The sequence below is a fragment of the Tachyglossus aculeatus genome, chromosome 21, assembly GCF_015852505.1.
Source record: "Tachyglossus aculeatus isolate mTacAcu1 chromosome 21, mTacAcu1.pri, whole genome shotgun sequence".
NCBI classification, from domain to species: domain Eukaryota; kingdom Metazoa; phylum Chordata; class Mammalia; order Monotremata; family Tachyglossidae; genus Tachyglossus; species Tachyglossus aculeatus.
This window is the reverse complement of record NC_052086.1, coordinates 77,066,090-77,085,906: the sequence shown is the minus strand read 5'-3', so window position 1 is coordinate 77,085,906 and position 19,817 is coordinate 77,066,090. Positions and strand designations below refer to the sequence as shown.

General features: G+C 42.3%; 1 protein-coding gene across 2 annotated transcripts in view; it reads left to right on the top strand.

Moving 5' to 3' along the window:
• TXNDC11 (thioredoxin domain containing 11) overlaps positions 1-19,817 on the top strand; it is a 75,220-nt gene that overhangs the window by 28,993 nt on the left and 26,410 nt on the right. Inside the window, exons 4-5 of one of the 2 annotated variants that reach the window (XM_038763960.1) lie at positions 1,484-1,613; positions 12,812-12,905. In XM_038763960.1, the coding sequence (XP_038619888.1) occupies positions 1,484-1,613; positions 12,812-12,905 (224 nt within the window). The remainder of the gene's footprint in view (positions 1-1,483; positions 1,614-12,811; positions 12,906-19,817) is intronic. The other variant, XM_038763961.1, reaches the window with a different exon arrangement.

The window sequence follows — 19,817 nt, the reverse complement described above, 5'->3', positions numbered from 1 at the left end:
AAGGGAGGAAGAGAGCTAACTTAGCGGATGTAGCAGGGGGGTGGCATTCTGTATGGCGGATGTGTAGCGGGCCAAAAGCGAGTAAAATGGAGGAGCTGGATGTTCCCCAATACTGCAGGTGCGAGATCCAATTTTTCGTCATAAAACCGAGTAACTAAGCAGAAGCCATCATGAGGCAAAAATGAAACGGTTCTGCTGAAGCGGTAGCAAGCTGAGATTAGATAATAATAATAATAATAATGGCATTTATTAAGCGCTTACTATGTGCCAAGCACTGTTCTAAGCGCTGGGCACTGTTCTAAGCGCTGATGGCTTAGCGCTTAGATGGCTCCATCTTCACGCCTCCTAAAGATGATTTCTTCCTTTGTCATTGGCAGGCATTGACTTCAAACGTCTGTCTGTGGGGTGTGATGAAACCAATCCAATAATCTGTTTTTAACGCCCGACTCCTCCTCTAAACTCCTTGTGGGCAGGGCTCACGTCTACCAACTCCGTTGGAATGTACCCTCCCGAGCGTTTTGTGCGGGGCTCTCCACAAAGCAAGCGAGCGCTCAGTACATACCAGAGATCCATCGATAGATAAGCAGTGTGGCATAGGGTTAGAGCACGGGCCCTGGGAGTCACGAGGTTTGCTGCCATTTGTCTGCTGCATGACCTTGGGCGAGTCACCCGGCTCTGTCACTTATCAGCTGTGTGACTTTGCAAAAGTCACTACACTTCTCTGTACCTCAGTCACCTCATCTGTAAAATGGGGATGAAGACTGTGAGCCCCACATGGGATGACCTGATTACCTTGCATCTACCCCAGCACTTAGAACAGTGCTTGGCGCATAGTAAGCGCTTAACAAATACCATCATTATTATTTTTTTAAGGTACCTATCCACACGTTACTGAACCCGTTCCTCCTGCAGTGAGGTGGAATAACAAGATTTATATTGAATTGCTAGATTTAAATCTTTTTCAAGTTGCATTATTTTATTCTTCTGTGACATTTCACCCATTAGCACTGGATTGGTTTCTAGCGCTCCTTGAAGGAGAGGTCACTTTGAGGGGTTAAGCAGAATGGAAGCTCTCTGTTCCTGGGATCACTTAGGGGTATGGAGCTGGAAGGGACTTTGGAGGATCAGCTGTATTTTTAATTTAAAACACTGAATTGCAGTCCTGGTCAGGTCCAGCTTGGAGACGGACTAGAACTCTCCATAAGGCAGTGAACTCCTCCACCTAAATTTCAATTTATTGATCAGCATAAATTACTCCTCCCAGCCCTTTGTATTTTTTTTTAGTGCCAGGCTTCCCCAGTATTTCTCAGCTCCTTGAGGGCAGGGGATCGTGCGTACTAACGCTATTGGATTTCCATCTTCCCCAGCGCTCAGTATAGTGCTCGGTGCAGAGTTAGCGCACAATAAGTTCTTTGATTATTGTAAAAATTTATGGGTTTAATGAGTAGTATGTTTTATTTTTTGTTTGTTTGTTTTTAACTAGTTTTGGACCAATCGAATATAAAGGCCCCATGAGCGCTGTTTACATTGAGAAGTTTGTTCGGCGGGTGATGACACCACTTCTCTACATCCCATCTCGATCAGAATTGCTAGATTTTCTCTCAAATTATGAGGTACTCATCTCATCTTGCTTTACCCTCTGTAGTTCCAAAAGGACTTCTTATATTGATCCGTTCAGTTTTATCAAGCAGCAGGGATTTTCTTTCATGGCACCATCATTTGCAGCATTTAGAAAATCAATTGATTATTACGGTAGACAATAAAACAACTTCCTAGAATTCCATCTTAGGGGTTTCTCTAAACACTTTGTATTTTGGGCTTTTATGATTAAATTGTTTTTGCAAAAATTTTTGGAATCAATTTAGCAAGAGAAACTTTTGACAACTTTCCGCTTTCTGCCAGGTAAGTTTCAAAGCAGAATCTTTCTGAAATTTAAAGGGCAGTTCTTATTCAACATAATTAGGACTTTGAGTTATTTTAACTACTTTGTACCCTTAGTGCATTCAGCACATATTTGTGGACTTAGTGTTGAGTATGCTTTAGATAATAGCACTTTAAGACTTTTGGATTGTATGTTTTATTGTGTGTGAACTGGAGGCTTTACTAAGTATATTTTTTTCATTAATATACTTTTTCCACTGCACTGTTAACTGCCTTTGTTCACTTCTTTATGCCTTCAGATTTCCTAGGAAAGAGGATTGGCTAAATAATAGTAAGGCCAGCAGTAGAATAGACCATTTTGTTTTCTCTTTCTATCTAGGCTGTTGGCATTTCTTTTATTTTTTTTTAGATGTGTGAAGTATCAAGGAAGAATATTTTTAGAATGTGTTTTTCCTTTTTGTAAAAGGATTTGCAAGAATAAAATGAAGATGCCCCAGTTCCCTTGGCTCTCTTGCACCTTACTAGCTGGCAAATTTAATGTCTTCCACTGTTTGAAATTCCTCTTAGCTTAGTCTTTAGTAAAATGATAGTGCAAATATATGATCAGTATGACTAAATGAGTGGTCAGGAAAACGCTTTAAACTCCAGCTCTGGTTGTACAGGGCTCTTCGGTATTCAGTCAGTGAATGGTATTTGTGGAGGGCCTCTTGAGCGTAGATCATTGTACTAAGCACTTGGGATTATACACCAGGATCACAAGGCATGTCCCCTGCTCTCAAGGGGCTTACAATTGGATTGGTAGGGGACGGGGAGACAGACGTAAATTATTTACAAATAGTGAGAGCAGGAAGAACTAGGAATGATATGACACAAGTTCAAGATGAAACAGTATTTCAGATGTACAGTCGAAGTACTTGATGGGTGTAAATACATAAGAACTAAGAGTGGCTGTCAGGTTGATTTATTGTTGAATTAATCACTGAAAGTCTTCTGACCACGATTTCTTGATCTGCCACCTCACTTATCCCTGCTTCCCATAAAATTGTTCTCTCCCAGCCCAGAGACCACTATTTCTAGACCCTTTTCACGTACCCCGGGCCATCATGCCCCACTTGGACACCCTACCCAACATCCTCTCTACTGATGCACAAATCCATGCCCTCCACAGTACCCTTTCCACCAAACTCGCTCCCTCCAACTCAGGTCCCTCGATTGCACTCAGACCACTGACCCCTAGCCCTGGATCGCTTCCACAGTACACGTCCTCAGCGCCCATTCTCGCGTCGTAGAACCTGTTGGGGGAAATTGAGGCACTAGGCTATGCTCAGCCATGTCAGAATCACTGTTGTTTGCTCAGTTAGCATTACCCTCATTGATGCCCATACCTATTGCTCTGACAATTTTTCTGAACCTTAAACTCCCTCCCAGTATACCCACTTCCCCTCATCTTTTGTACCTGGTGAAGTCATCAGGCATTAGATCCCCAAAGTCTCCTCTTTAACTCCTTAATCTTCCTCCTTTCCCTACCTTCTCTCTGATGTTTCCCAGCCATCTCTCGAGAAAATCTACTGTCTGCTTTCAAAATGTGACTCCAGTATCCTCTCATCTTTTACAAACACTAGTCCCCACTGTTCCAACCCTGACTGCTCTCCTCAGCCACTGATTCTTTGCCTTCAAACATGTGTACCTCTCCTGTAGTTAAAAAAAAAAAGCAAAAAACTTTCTCTGGCTCCCATCTTATCCCCTATGGCTCCATCTCCCTGTTTCCATTTCATTCTGAACTCCTCGATCAGTTTGTGTACACTCGTTGTCTGTATTTCCTCACTTCCTTTTCCTTTCTTGACCTTCACAATATTTCCCTTGCCTCATCATCCTTTTTTTTCATGGGGTTTAAGCTCATACTATGTGACGGGCACTGTACTATGCACTGGGGTAGAAACAAGCTAATCAGGTTGGACACAGTCCGTATCCCACATGGGACTCAATCTTAATTCCCGTTTTATGGATGAGGTAACTGAGGCACAGAGAAGTAAAGTGACTTTCCCAAAGTCACACAGCAGATAAGTGGCAGAGCTGGGATTAGAACCCGGGATCTTCTGACTCCCAAGTCCATTAGGCCACAAGACGACAACTCTCCCCAGGTTGCCAGTTACGTCCTCCTGGTCAAATATAATGGACTCTGCTCTAATAATAATTGTGATATCTGTCAAGCGCTTACTACGTGCCAAACACTGTACCAAGTGCTGGGTTAGATACAAGATATTCAGGTCCCACATGGGGCTCACAGTTGAAGTAGGAGGGAGTGTAGGTATTGACTCTCTGTTTTGCAAATGAGGAAACTGAGGCACAGCGAAGTGACTTGCTCAAGGTCCCACAGCCGGTACAATGAGGAGCAGGGATTAGGAACCAGGCCCTCTGACTCCCAGGAGCGTGCTCTCTCCCCTAGGCTAATCTGGGTGTCTGTCAGGCTTCAGTTCTGGGTCTCCTATTCTCCATCTATACCCACCCCCTTGGAAAACACATTCGCTCCCAAAGCTTCAGTTTCCACCGATATGTGGATGATACCCAAATCTGTATCTCCAGCCCTGATCTCTCTGCTTCTCTGCAATCTCGTATTTCCTCCTTCGAGACATCTCTACTTAAATGTCCTCCGATCACCTCAAACTTAATATGACTGAAACAGAACTTTTTATCTTCCCACCTAAAACCCCGTCCTGCCCCTGACTTTCCCATCACTGTAGATGGCTCCACCATCCTTTCTGTCTCACGAGCCTGTGACCTTGGTGCTAGCTTTGATTCCTCTCTCTCATTCAACCCACATATTCGATCTGTCACGAAATCCTGTTGGTTCGACCTTCACAACATCATTAAAATCTGCCCTTTCCTCTCCATCCAAACTGCCACCACTTTAATCCAATCACTTATCCCCTCTTGTCTTGATTACTGTATCAGCCTCCATGCTGACCTCCCTGCCTCTTGTCCCTCACCACTCCAGTCCATACTTCACTCTGCTGCCCTGATCTTTTTCTTAAAAAAACATTCATGCCATGTTTCCTCACTGCAAGAAACTCCAGTGGTTGCCCATCCACCTCCCCCTCCAACAGAAACACCTCATCATTGGCTTTAAAGCACTCAATCAACTTGCCCCCTCCTACCTCACCTCACTACTCTCCTACTACAACCCAGCCTGCACACTTCACTCCTCTAATGCTAACCTTCTCACCTTACCTTGATTTTGTCTATCTTGCCTCTGACCTCTCGCCCACATCCTGCCTCTGGCCTGGAGTGCCCTTCCTTCTTATATCTGACAGACAGTGATTCTCCCCCGCCTTCAAAGCCTTATTGAAGGCACATCTCCTTCCCGAGGCCTTCCCTGACTTGCTCCCTTTATTCAGATCCCCGTCCCAGTCCCACAGCGCTTATGTATATATCTGTAATTTATTTATATTAATGTCTGTCTCCCGTTTGAGACTGTAAGCTCATTGTGGGCAGGGGATGTGTCTGTTTATTGTATTGTACTCTCCTAAGTGCTTAGTACAGTGCTCTGCCCGCAGTAAACGTTCAGTGAATTTGATTGAAGGACTGCTTCCCAATCCTCTGTCCTCTCTGTTCTGTCCATTTGATCTCTCAGCTGCCTCTGACACTGTGGCCCACTCTTTTCTCCAGGAAACACTCTCTAACCTGGGTTTATTGACACAGTCGTCCCCGATGTTTCCATTGAAACAGCACCCACTTCTTTCATAGCAACGCAATCGATGTAGACTGGGTTTTTGGATCGTACGGTGGCTCGACTGAAGATCCTGACCTCTGTGATAGTCTCTGTGGGCCTTTGGGGGAACCCTTTCTATCTTGAAAATGTTTCTGGGCAAACACAACTGTTTTCTAGTTCAGGGGACCCGTGTGGAGGGACTGGGGTCCATGGAAACTGCCCCAGCTTCACTGAGGGGTGTCCTGGAAACCAGAAATTGGCCCAGGTTGGGCCAGAACTCCCAAGGTCAAATGGCGTTACCAACCCAAGGCTCGGTTTTACACCTAGAGATGTGCATCAGAAATGGGTGGTGCCAGTGAGAGGGCAGAAATGCAAAAAGGCAGATGCCAGGCTGGCAGGAGCATTGCCAACTAGCAGCCTGGTTTCTAGGGTAGATGGGGCATGCCCAGGATGATGCTTAATGTACCTGTGTTGGGAGTACTGAATTCTCTCAGCAGCATGAAACTGTTTAGAAAAGCCTCGGCAGATTTATGCTCCTTTGCCCTCTCTCCTAATCAAGGGGAAAATGGACCTCAAAAACCACGTTCTGTAAGAATAATTACCAAGCGGCCTCCATCTCAAGTTCGGTTTGCTCTTCAGGGTCACAACAAAGTTGTACGATGAATATCACATTGTTTCAGAGTTGATCCAACAGTCTTTTATCCGTTGCGGTCCGATGGTTGGTCACAGTAGCGAATAGGATTGCTCTTGCTTTTGACTTGGCACCTGCTGCTGCTTTATTTAGCCACTTTGTGGTTGCTGTTTATCATCGTTTATATTTAGCTTAAAAGTTGTTGTTTGTTCAGTTTTCCCTTAAACCAGATAATTCTGAGCATTGTTTTTTGCAAATGTCAATATTGCTCAACTAAACAAGCTGATGGGGGGAAATGATATGAACTAGTTGCATCTTCCATAAAATAAACCTTAAAAATGTTTTACTCTCCATTTACCTTTTTTTAAAAAATCACCCTATATCGATTCAGGTGAATACATTCAATTCAATCATTTATTGATCACTTACTGTGCAGCGCACTGTACTAAGTGCTTGGGAGAGTACAATACAACGATAAACAGACACATTCCCTGCCCACAATGAGTTCATGGTCTGGGGGGTGTAGTGTGAGACAGATATCAATACAAATAAATAAATTTCAGATAGGTACGTAAGTGTGTGCGGGGGGGTCAAGGTGGTGGAGCGCTTTCAAGCCAATGGTGCGGAGTTTGTGTTTGATGCAGAGGTGGAAGGGCAACCACTGGAGGTTTTTTGAGGAACGGGTGACAAGTCGTGAACATTTTTGTAGAAAAATGATCCGGGCAGCAGAGTGAGATGTGGACTAGCTAAAGCATCATTTGGGTTTCTGTAAAACTGAGACATGCCTTTGAACTATCTGGACTAGTGGCTTGAATCTCTGGAAAATATTTTAGTTAATTTTACAGCTTAATGTAAATATATACTCATGAAATTGCTAGCCAAAACCAGTTCTACACAGTTAGTCATGGAATCTTGTCTTGAGCCATCCCTGTCACCATGCTTCATTTTCAGTACTACAGAAGCGTGCCACAGAATAAATATTTTATAAGCAGTATGCCATGCACAGACTTCTAGGTACTTGATAAATACTAAATGCCTTGCCTGCTCCAAGCAGAAGTAAGAGCCGATTATCAAAATTTCAGTTGCCGTGACAGTGGCAACTGACTCATTAGCTAGCCAGTTTATTTTGTTGCAGTTTGGCAAAGAAGAGCGGAAACCATTAAGTGAAGCTGATGTAAATAAGAAATTTTTCCTTTGAGATGGTGTTCTTATGTCTACCTTCTAATTGAGCAAAACCTATCATATTCTACTTTGGCTACTGCATCCACCTCTTCACTGACCTCCCTGCCTCCTGTCTCTCCCCTCTTCAGTCCATCTCCGCATCTAACCAACTCCCTACCGTGGACTTGAAAGCACTCTCTCCCCCTCCTATCTTACCATCCCTATTCCCTACTACAGCCCAGCCTGTACCCACAGCCCCTCTTGACATCAGCCTTCTCACGCTACCTCAGTCTGATCTATCTCGCCGCTGACCTTTTGTCCACGTCCTCCCTTTAACTTCTTAGAATTCTTCCCAGGGTGTATTTGTAAAACAATCCACCATTTCTGAATGCTGCTTAATTGCAAGTTTGTGTTACTGATTTGGCCCTGTACCCTTTTTTTTTTTGTTTAAAATTACTAAAGATGGAAAGCTGACCAGTGCCAGCTACTGTAAACTAAAACAATTTAATTTTAGGAAGAATATGACTTTAGTGGGACAGAAATGTATGACTTGGGACGATTGGAAGATGTTCTGTATGGCTTGGCAGTGTGTTCTGTCTGGTATTGAGGCTGTTCTGAGAGGTAGGTACAGAGACCTCTTTTCTTCATCGATATTATTTTGGAATATTGTACTGTGGACCAGAAGCAGTGTGGTCTAGTGGATTGAGCACGGTCCTGGGAGTCAGAAGGACCTGGGTTCTAATGTCGTCCCTGCCACTTGTCTGCTGGGTGATGTTGGGCATGTCACTTAATGTCTCTGTACCTTAGTTACCTCATCTGTAAAATGGGGACTAAGACCATGAGCTCCATGACTCTGAGCCCGTTGCTGGGGGGGGACTGTCTCTATATGTTGCCGATTGGTACTTGGTACAGTGCTCTGCACACAGTAAGTGCTGAATAAATACAATTGAATGATTGAATGAATGAATGTGGGAGAGAGGCTGTGTCCAACCCAAGTTGCTTATATCCATCCCAGCGCTTAGTACAAGTCCTGGCACAGAGTAAGCGCTTAACAAATGCCATCATTATTATTATTAAGGGTAGTAGTAGTAATGCTTGTTGCAGTTCTGAAAGTCAGGGCTGGAAAACGTGAGGTAGAATTTGTGAAGAAAGTATTTTTTTAATCCTGTCTACCAACTCTGTGTTATTATACACTTCCAAGGACTTAAGGCAGTGTTCTGCCCACAGTAAGCACTCGATAAATACAACTGATAGCATTCTCCTCATTATTCCCAGAGTCCATCTGATTGACAGCTGCTGCTCCGGGATGCTCGTGGTCCTGTTGAGTTCCTTAGTCTGTTGCCTGTGAGTTTCTGGGGATTGCTCTCAGGTAGCTGAAATGTTTTGGATCTATCAAGAGGTTCTAAAGACAAGGTTCCTAGGACCTACTTGGAGGTGAAACAAATGCTGGAAGCCTTCCTAAGGTTTTTTTTCCTTTGGGTTTTCTTCCCCATCAGATAGTACTTTCGTAGTTCTGTTCTTTTGCCCCGGTGAAGAAAATGGCGTTAACTTTCATCAGTGAGCCCGTTGTAGATAGTCATGGAGCGGAGAAGGAATCTGAAAAGCTCATTTTCTGTTGCCACAAGAGGGTGCACGAGCAGTTTTCCAAAATATTCCGTCCACTGGAAAACATTGTGCGTTAAGCACATCTCTTTCGCTGCCCTACAAATATCGATGACTCTTTGCCGTTTGGGCAGACTTAAATTCCCATGTGAAAAAAAAAACCAGCTTGATCTCTATTAGTAAGAGAAAGATATTCAGTTGATGTGTTCAGTTTGCTCAAATGTAATCTTTTTGGGACTGGCAGGGATAATCTCACCTCCTCCAGGAGGCCTTCCCAGACTGAGCCCCTTCCTTCCTCTCCCCCTCGTCCCCCTCTCCATCCCCCCATCTTACCTCCTTCCCTTCCCCACAGCACCTGTATATATGTATATATGTTTGTACATATTTATTACTTATTTATTTATTTATTTTGCTTGTACATATCTATTCTATTTATTTTATTTTGTTAGTATGTTTGGTTTTGTCTCCCCCTTTTAGATTGTGAGCCCACTGTTGGGTAGGGACTGTCTCTATATGTTGCCAATTTGTACTTCCCAAGTGCTTAGTACAGTGCTCTGCACACAGTAAGCGCTCAATAAATATGATTGATGATGATGATGATAATCTTTCCTCCTTCAAACAATACTCCAGACTTCTGAAAATTGAGCATCAGGGTATTTGGTTCTGCCTGGTCCACATATCAGGTCCTCTGACTTCTGTGTGTTTGCCTTCCATATCCCCATTTTCTCCAGGGTGGGGGGGAGAAAGAAAGCATTACACAGTGAATTTCTCTTTTACCAATCAACTGTAGTTTATCATCATCATCATCAATCGTATTTATTGAGCGCTTACTATGTGCAGAGCACTGTACTAAGCGCTTGGGAAGTACAAATTGGCAACAGTTTATCCCTCCTAAAGAAAATTTAGCCAGTTAAGGCAGGTTTAATCTTGAGTTGTAAGATGTTTCCTGTATAGCTTTATTATAGTCTCCCTTTACCCGTCCCTTTCTAAACCTGATTCTTGCAAGAAATAGAGAACCATCATATTTGGATTGCCATCTTTATTTCCTAAATCTCCATTTCATTCATATTTATTGAGCACTTGTTCTGTGCAGGACACTGTATTAGGTGCTTTGGAGAGTATTAAAAAGTAAAAGACATAGTCCCTGCCTTGAAAAATGTCTTATAGTTTAACTATTAGGGTCTTCAGTAAACACATCATTCTAAGTCATTGACAGATCCTGGAGAAGAGTCTCAGGGAGTCTGTCTCAGGTCTTTCTCCTGCCTGTGATTCTGTTCAGTGATCCAATACCTGTTCTCCCTCCTACATAGATTGTGAGGATTGTGTGGAACAGGGACTGTGTCTGACCTTATCATCTTGTACCTAACTGCTTAACAAAGACCACTGATTTATTATTATTATTATTATTATTATTATTATTATTGTTTGGGAGGATGGAGCACTTATGGTGAACGTACAGACTTGCCAGTATACTGGAAGCAGAAATCTAGTATTGAAATGAGGTTTGGATTTGGTTGTGTTGGTAAACAGAAAGCCAACTTGTCACATTGCACTCTCCCAAGTGCTTAGTACAGTGCTCGGCACACAGTAAGTACTCAATAAATGGGATTGATTTTGTTTTGAAATTCATAATTTTGAATAAATTTCAAAACAAGTACTTTAGCACTGTACTGTTCAACACTACACAGAAGTATCTAAATGATTTTCACATTCTGGGCAGTTTTTTATTTGCCAACTTTTCAACTTTCAAAGACGTTTAAATATCCTACAATTACTCTCCCCCTCCTTCAAAACCTTATTGAAGGCACATCTCCAAGAGGCCTTTCATGACTGTCTTCCTTTCCTCTTCTCCCACTCCCTTTTGCATCTCCCTGAGTTGCTCCCTTTGCTCTTCCCCCCACTCCTGGCCCCACAGTACTTGTGTACTTATCTGGAATTTTATTTATTTACATTAATGTCTGTCTCCCCCACTAGACTATAATCTTGTTGTGGGCAGGGAATGTGTCTGTTATATTGTACTCTCCCAAATGCTTAGCACAGTGCTCTGCACACAGTAAGCACCCAATAAATACGATCGATTGACTGACTAACTGAAGGCCCTGGCCTCCCTAGTGAAGGTTGCAGAGAACTGCTTGCCGCACTGGCCTAAGCCTGGGTAGGGGGGTGTGGGATGGGCAGGAAGACTTGAAGTCTCTCTTCCCCCTTGCCCTGCTCTGCTGTGTGGTGGCAGCTGCCCGCTGACCAAGTTTGTGTGAGTGAGGAGTTACAAAAGTAGAGAAATTCCAGAGAGAGAATTTCAGCTGCACAAATGTCCCCTGAAAAAGGAACCAAGATGGGATTGGAACAAGCGGGTTCCCAAGACGACAAAAGAGGGGAGCACTTTGAAGAAGAATCCTGCAGGGCCCAGAAATCTATGATTCATCCGAGTACCGGACTGAACTATCTGGAAGAAATTAGAGATTTAGCCCCTTTGCATTAGTAGCCTGCAAGAAACAAGTGTCCATGCTTGCTGTTGTGGTTTCTCTCTGTCTTTCAATCCTTGGTTTTTGTAAGCGGAAAAGAGGCCCCAAGCCACACTAACCACCCTGAGGAGCATACTGATGGTTTAGCAAATGAATGCGGACACTGTGCCGTCTACTGATGTTGAGGGGTCAGAGTTGTCCTGTTCTTTTACTCCGGGTGAGAGGGCGTGGATCACTCAGTACAAACTTGCACTATCATAATAAAAATAATAACCCCCGGCTCTGCCAGTTGTCTGCTGTGTAACCTTGGGAAAGTCACTCGACTTCTCTGAGCCTCAGTTACCTCAACTGTAAAAGGAAATTCAGTACTTGATCTCCCTCCTTATATTATGAGCCCCATGTGGGACAGGGACTATGTCCAACCTGATTAACTTGGATCTACCCTAGCATTTAGAAAAGTGCTTGACACATAGTAAGCGCTTAACAAATACCATAATAAAAAAAACTACCCGAGCACACGTCCAGCTGGCTGTAGGACATCCATCCCTTTACTCTGATAATAATTTGGTGTCTGAGCAGTACTCCTCTGAAGCACTTAGTACAGCATTCTGTACACAGTAAGTGCTCAATAAATATGATTGAATGAATGAACAAGTGTACTATAAACAGGTATACTACTGTAGACTTCCAGACAAAGTGTGCAAGAGAGTCTCTCCCAGTGATGTTCACAGTCATGCATGCAGGCTCACCATTGGCACTGTCATCTTCAAATGGAGGACCAGGTTCCTTGTAGCTTTCTTGAGCTCGCTTTAAAATTTCTTCTTTTTCATATTTGTTTTTCCTAGGAGGATGCTAATATGACCAGTAGGCTAGATCTCTAGCATTTTATCCAGCTAAATACGTGTTTAAAATACTTAAAATTGTGATGCCAAAATATCTAGTTCCCGCCTTCTGCTCATCGAATAAAAGTAGCCTATTGGCCATGATTGGCAGCTGAAAGTCTTTACATTCTAAATTCCTCAACCCAGAGCCAAAGCAAGATATCATTTGTGTCTCTTGAAGTAACAGAGGGAGTGTGGGAAATGTCTCCCGTCCTTTAATGGGAAAATTACTTGCTGGTGCATCATTTTGCAATACACCCAGCTAACATGGGAAATACACACGGTACAGATTTTTCTTGATCAGCAGCTTAACTGATTGCTTTCACGCTGCCTTTTGCTTTTTTTTCCCCCATGGAACTAGGTATTCAGTAAAGTTTTTATTGGTCTACACTTTGCTCCATTTTGAAACTAATTTTCCCCGGATTGTATTTTTTTTGAAGTGGCTAGGCATCCAGTTAGCTAATTCTAACTCTTATTCTTACAGCCTGGAGTTCTAGGATATTTTGAATTCAGTGGGTCACCTCAGCCTCCCGGTTATTTGACATTCTTCACCTCTGCATTGCATTCATTAAAAAAAGGTAAAAGTTTCATCTTAGAAATTAAGACACTTGGGGCAACGTGTTAGAAACTGATGTGTGTTCTTTGGTGGGCTGTTGTTAAATCATCTCAAGGGCAGATTCCTTTTCTTCAAGGTTGGAATTAACTGGCTATTATTTTTCTGTAGTAAATTACTTTGTGATTCACTGCTCTCAGCTGTGAGCAGAATGCATGGTGCCAGATGAATAGGACAGTTTCAAATACTGACACAATTACAAGTTTTAAGCAGGGAGGATCTCCTTGTGCTCCAATTCTATTTAAACCCTTTCTTTATCTTCAAAATGAATCATGCCCAAATGAGTAATAAACCATACGGGGAAGCAAGGTTTGAAGCTGTTCCACTTACATCTCAAATGAAGGAAAAACAGAGGTTCATCTTTATGTAATAGTCTTGACATATCCAGAGAGATGTAACTGAATTCAGGATTTTGTAAAATAATTTTTGAATCCTTTGAGTAAGCTGATAAAGGCCAATAACAGTGCTGATATTTGTAGCAGAAGGCTGTGTCCACATTTTTGAATTTAGGAATATATTCTGTTGGGTGTAACATATCAAAACCCCAAAGATTGTTTGTTGTTGCAGCATGTCAAAAATGAGTAAAACCCATTTAAAATTAGATAGGATTTCAGGAGGTTATAATTAAACTTAATTGTGCCCCTATTGTAAAAAAAAATCATAGTCTGGTACAATTCTGCTAGTTTTCAGCCAAAAAAATTCTAATGACAAATGGGTTTCCTGCAAAACTAAAATTAAGCATCTTTTCAGTTTCCTGATCATTAGTCTTGGCAGTGTGGAATGTAAAAGTTTTATTGATTAAATACCAACTTGACTGTTCTTTATTACGTTTCCATAGCTATTGTTGATTTTTCTGTCCGTGATTTTTACTTGTGCATTTTAAACAGCTTTTCTGTTTATACGTTCATAACATTTCATAGTTTTTGCAAGAAAGTGGAAAAGAAGCCCCAATCCCCACTAAACCACACTGAGCAGCATCAGTGCTTAGAAAAGCGCTTGGCACATAGCGCTTAACAAATACCATCATTATTATACTACACTGAGAAGCAACGTGGCCTAGTGGAAAGACCTTGGGCCTGGGACTGAGAGGACCTGAGTTCTAATCCTAGCTCTTCCAGTTTTCTGCTGTGTAACCTTGGAGAAATTAATTTATTTCTGCCTGCCAGAGTGTCCTTGTCTGTAAAATAGGGGTTTGATGCCTATTCGCTCTCCAACTTAAACTTTGAGTCCCATGTGGGACAGAAAGTGTGTCCAAACTAATTAGCATGTATCTATCCCAGCACTTAGAACAATTCTTGATACAGAGAAAGTGCTTAATAAGTACATTAATAATAATTGTATAATGCCTGAGAAATTGCCCAAATTCAAAAATATTTTCCTTCCCCTTCCCACCCTCCCCTCATTCTCAGTTAATGCGGTATTTTGCCAAACAATTTCCAATGAAAAGGGCAAATGTTATACTGTTGTTTCTCCATGCCCTTGGTGTTCAATCAATCAGTCAATCAATCAATCAATCGTATTTATTGAGCGCTTACTGTGTGCAGAGCACTGTACTAAGCGCTTGGGAAGTACAAGTTGGCAACATATAGAGACAGTCCCTACCCAGCAGTGGGCTCACAGTCTAAAAGGGGGAGACAGAGAACACGTGTTTACTTATTACGTGTTCCTTGTTTACATGTTACTTATGTTTTCCAAAAATCAACTTTGCCTTGCACAAAATCTTACTTTCTTCCCCTTCCAGAAGGCATTACGATATTTGTTAAAGGCAGATGCTGAATAAGAGAGATTCATGACCCTAGTCTTTTTAGCTGTCCATTCCCAGAAGCTTCTGTTTCAAACACAAATTCAAAGATAGGAGACAATTTTGATAGACCTTCACTTTTTCATGTAGATAGGAATCTGCTCCCCACAGAACCAGACCCACCCTCTTTTAAATTATGTACTACGTTTTTAAAAGCTTTTTAGAAAAAAACTCCACTTTGGAAACATTTTCAATATTTATTAGAGAATGCTTAAGCCATTGGAATTTTTTGTTTTAGGGAGCTGCTGGGTATCCAGTTATTAGTACCCATTTATCTTTACCACTTTGTCACTTTTTTGCCACATGCCTCCTGTTTTAAGAATATTGTAGTTTTCGAAAGTCCTATAATAATCTCACACACCAGCAGTCTCGTTTTGTTAAGCATGTGCATTTTAGTGATGCATTTCTTAAATACATAAGCTTTGTCCACATGTGTACTTCCTTTTGGAATGCCAAATCTGTTTGCTATTAGAGTTTTTCACTTTGTCTTCTAACTTTAAAGACCGTATAGATCTCTGCTTTTTAATTAAGAAAAATTGGCCTAATGGTCAACACTAAGTTCTTGCTTTTGTGTTACGATCTTGTACATTTTTGTGGTGGCTTTGATTGGGGCAGAAAAGGAGTCCCATATGTCCGATAGCGTCACATCTTTGTTTCAGTGAGGGTTTCTCAAATAAGTTTGCAATAGTTGAAATTCCTGTTTTGCCTCTTGGATAAAGCATCATCTGGGGATCAGACAATATGAGTTCTAGTACCAGCTAACATAGGGATTTGGGCAGTCACCCAGACCTTCTTTTTCTCTCATTTTTCCACCTTCTAATACCTGCCTGAAAAGGACATTAAAAATATAAATCAGACATGTGATATCCATGAAAGCCTTTGGATATCTGGGAAAGATGCAGTGTGAAACCAAGTTCAGTCCAACTAACAAAAGCTAGAAATTTCAGATGAACAAAGATGGAGATTATCATTTACAGCCTACAAGTGCATATGAGCGGTTTTGGTTTTTTTTCCTAAGTAACTTTTCCCATTAGAAGCTAAACAATTATGCATAACACCAAAACTATTGGCATTTCAGTTACGTACAATTTTTTTGTATGTATTTTAAAGTATTTTGGGAGTGGCTCATTCATAGCATTCTTCTTTATTAAATAAGGTTTTAACACACTCAAGCTATTATATCTACCACTTACCAATCACCTTTCAGTAGTGTGGAGTAATTGTTGTAAAATTTGATGCACATGTTTATTTCCGTTTTGTGTGTGTGTGTGTGTGTGTGTGTGTGTGTGTGTGTGTGTTTTTAAGGAAAAGCAAAGCCTCAACTAAAGAAGAAAATACGTTGGAATTTTTTGTGTTGCTAGCTAGTCCTCTGAGGAATGTTTGAGAGAAAATGTCAAATTAACAGCATGATAAGAAGTTTAAATATCTTTATAACTGTGCTCTGAACTCATGTTTCAATTAAGTTGCCATCAACACTATTGTTTTATGAAGTGGCATATTTTAGCAATTATGTGTTTACTTAGGAACTAATGAGACTTATTTCCTCAAATCCAAAAACCGTGGAATGAAGCTAAAGCATATCAAGCAGAAAGCTCATGAGTTAGACTGTGACTGAGCTTGCAAACAAACTTCTTTGTTTTAAGGGTGCATATGATTTTAATTTGTGGTAAAATACACTATCCCAAGCGTAAGCCTGACACACGAATTTGGAAATCCATACTGGTATGTAAAAGAACAGAAAAGAGAAGGCAAACATTTTTAAAAGTAATATGGCTCAAAGTTCAGTCTTTCTAGACTGTCTAAACAGAGAGCTAGAAGGTGGCAGGGAAGATACCCTTTTCTACTAGATTGGGCTAGGTAGAATATTTTATTCTATTTTATTAGGGAAGCAGCATGACTCAGTGGAAAGAGCCCGGGCTTTGGAGTCAGAGGTCATGGGTTCAAATCCCAGCTCCGCCACTTTTTTTCTTTAATGGCATTTATTAAGCGCTTACTATGTGCAGTGCACTGTTCTAAGCGCTGGGGAGGTTACAAGGTGATCAGGTTGTCCCACGGGGGGCTCACAGTCTTAATCCCCATTTTACAGATGAGGGACCTGAGGCCCAGAGAAGTGAAGTGACTTGCCCAAAGTCACACAGCTGACAGTTGGCGGAGCTGGGATTTGAACCCATGACCTCTGACTCCAAAGCCCGGGCTCTTTTCCACTGAGCACTTGTCAGCTGTGTGACTTTGGGCAAGTCACTTCACTTCTCTGGGCCTCAGTTCCCTCATCTGTAAAATGGGGATGAAGACTGTGAGCCCCACGTGGGACAACCTGATCACCTTGTAAACTCCCCAGCGCTTAGAACAGTGCTTTGTACATAGTAAGCGCTTAATAAATGCCATCATTATTATTATTTTTTTTTCCTCTTGTTCCATCTCCCCATTCTTATGCCACACACCATAATTATTCCCCTATTGTAGCTGATTTCCTTCAAACCAGTCCTACAACCCAGTCTGGGAAACAGCATGGCACAGTGAGTAGAACACCGGCCTGGGAGTTAGAAGGTCATGGGTTCTAATCCCAGCTCTGCCACTTGTCTCTGTGACCTTGGGCAAGTCACTTAGCTTCTGTGCCTCAGTTGTAAAATCCCCATTTTACAAATGAGGATTAAGACTGTGAGCCCTATATGGGACAGGGACTGTACCGAACCCAATTTGTTTGTATCCATCCCGGCGCTTCAAACAGTGCCTGGCATATATAGTAAGTGCTTAGCAAATATTAACAGTAATGATGGTATTTAAGTGCTATGTGCCAAGTACCGTTCTAAGCACTGGAGTAGATACAAGGTAATCAGGTTGTCCCACGTGGAGCTCAAATGGAGCTCCCCATTTTACACATGAGGAAACTGAGGCACAGAGAAATTAAGTGACTTGCCCTAGGTCACACAGCAACATTATTATTATTATTTTGACTTGTTCCTCTAATGCCAACTTACTCACTGTACCTCAAGCTTGTTTATCTCACTGCTGACCCCTATTAGTCAATCAGTCCTATCTATTGAGCACTTACCGTGTGCAGAACACTATACTAAGCACTTGGAAGAGTATGGCAAAATTGGAAATCACATTCCCTGTCCACAGTGAGAAGCTGCATGGCCCACGGGATGGAGCCCAGACCTGGGCGTCAGAAGGAAGTGAGTTCTAATCCCAGTTCCACCACTTGTCTGCTGTGTGACCTTGGGCCAGTCACTTAACTTCTGTGCCCATTACCTCATCTGCATGGGGGTTAAGACTTTGAGCCCCCTGTGAGACATGGACTGTGTCCAACCCAATTACCTTGTAGCTACCCCACCATTTAGAGCAGTGCCTGGCATATAGTAAGTGCTTCAGTGGAAAGAGCATGGACTTTGGAGCCAGAGGTCATGGGTTCGAATCCTGGCTCTGCCACTTATCAGCTGTGTGACTTTGGGCAAGTCACTTAACTTCTCTGGGCCTCAGTTACCTCATCTGTAAAATGGGGATGAAGATTGTGAGCCCCACGTGGGACAACCTGATCACCTTGTATACCCCCAGCGCTTAGAACAGTGCCTTGCACATAGTAAGCGCTTAATAAATGCCATTAAAAAAACAAAGTACCATTAAAACAACAACAAAAAAAAAGAATTTACAGTCTACAGTGGGTGACAGATGTTAATATAAATAAATACATTATGAATGTGTACATAAGTGCTGCGGGGCTGAAGGAGGAATGAATAAACGGTGCAACTCTAAATGCAAAGGCGATGCATAAAGGAGTGTATTCTCCCAAACTCTTCATACTGATCTCTGCACGTAGTAAGTGCTCAATACATGCGACTGATTGTGAGTGGGAGAAGAGGAATAAGGCTTAGTCGGGGAAGGCCTCTTGGAGGAGATGTGCATTTAATAAGGTTTTGAAGGTGGGAAGAGTGATCTTCTGTGATATGTGATCTTAGAGCCAGGCCAGAGGCAGGACGTGGGCGAGAGACAGATGAGACTGAGGAACAGCAGGTGGGTTGGCATTAGATGAGGGAAGTGTGCAGCCTGGATTGCAGTAGGAGAATAGCGAGGTAGGAGGGCGGAAGGAGATTGAGGGCTTTAAAGCCAATAATAAGGAGTTTCCGCGTGACGCAGAGGTGAATGGGCAACCACAGGAGGATCTCGAGGAGTGGGGAAGCATAAACCCCTTGTCCGTCTTCTCCCTCTTACCTGGACCTCATTCCCCTTCTGTATAAGACAGACCACCATTCTCTTCACCATCAAAGCCTTATTAAAATTACATCTCCTCCAAGAGCCAAAGTAAGCTCTCTCTTCCCATACTCCCTCTCCCTTCTGTGTTACCTAGGCTCTTTGAATTCTCTAAGCTCCCCACTTTGACTTGGCATGCTTAAGTACATATCTCTAATTCATTTATGTTGGTATCTCTCTCCCCCTCTAGATTGTAGACTCCTTGTGGGCAGGGGATGTCTCTACCAACTCCGTATTTTATTCTCCCAAGAGCTTAGTACAGTGCTATGCACACTGTAACGCTCAATAAATGACATTATTGGTTGAAATGGCACTCTGTAAAGTAAAATTAAATCCATGTTCATTTAATAATAATAATAGTCATAGTAATCGTGGTATTTAAGTGCTTACTATGTGCCAAGTAATGAACTAAACTTGGGTAGAGAGAAGATAATCAGATGCCACATGGGGCTCACAGTCCAGGTAGGAGGGAGAACAGGTATTGAATCCCCATTTTGCAGGTGAGGGAACTGAGGCACAGAGAAATGAAGTGACTTGCCCAAGGTTTCGTAGCAGGTAAGTGGTGGAGCTGGGATTAGAACGCAGGTCCTCTGATTCCCAGGCCCGTGCTCTTTCCATTAGGTCATCATCAGTTACCATGGGAAAGTGACTTTTATTCCAAGATCATTCTAAACCAGCAAGGAACCATTCCATACGTTATACTGTTGCTAAGGAAGAGCTTTCCCATTTTGCCTGCCCTATGCATGAACCCAATTGAATGGAGTATGAATCTAAAAAGAGCGATGACTTAAGAATCAAACTTTACCATGGAAAACGTGCCTTCTCCTC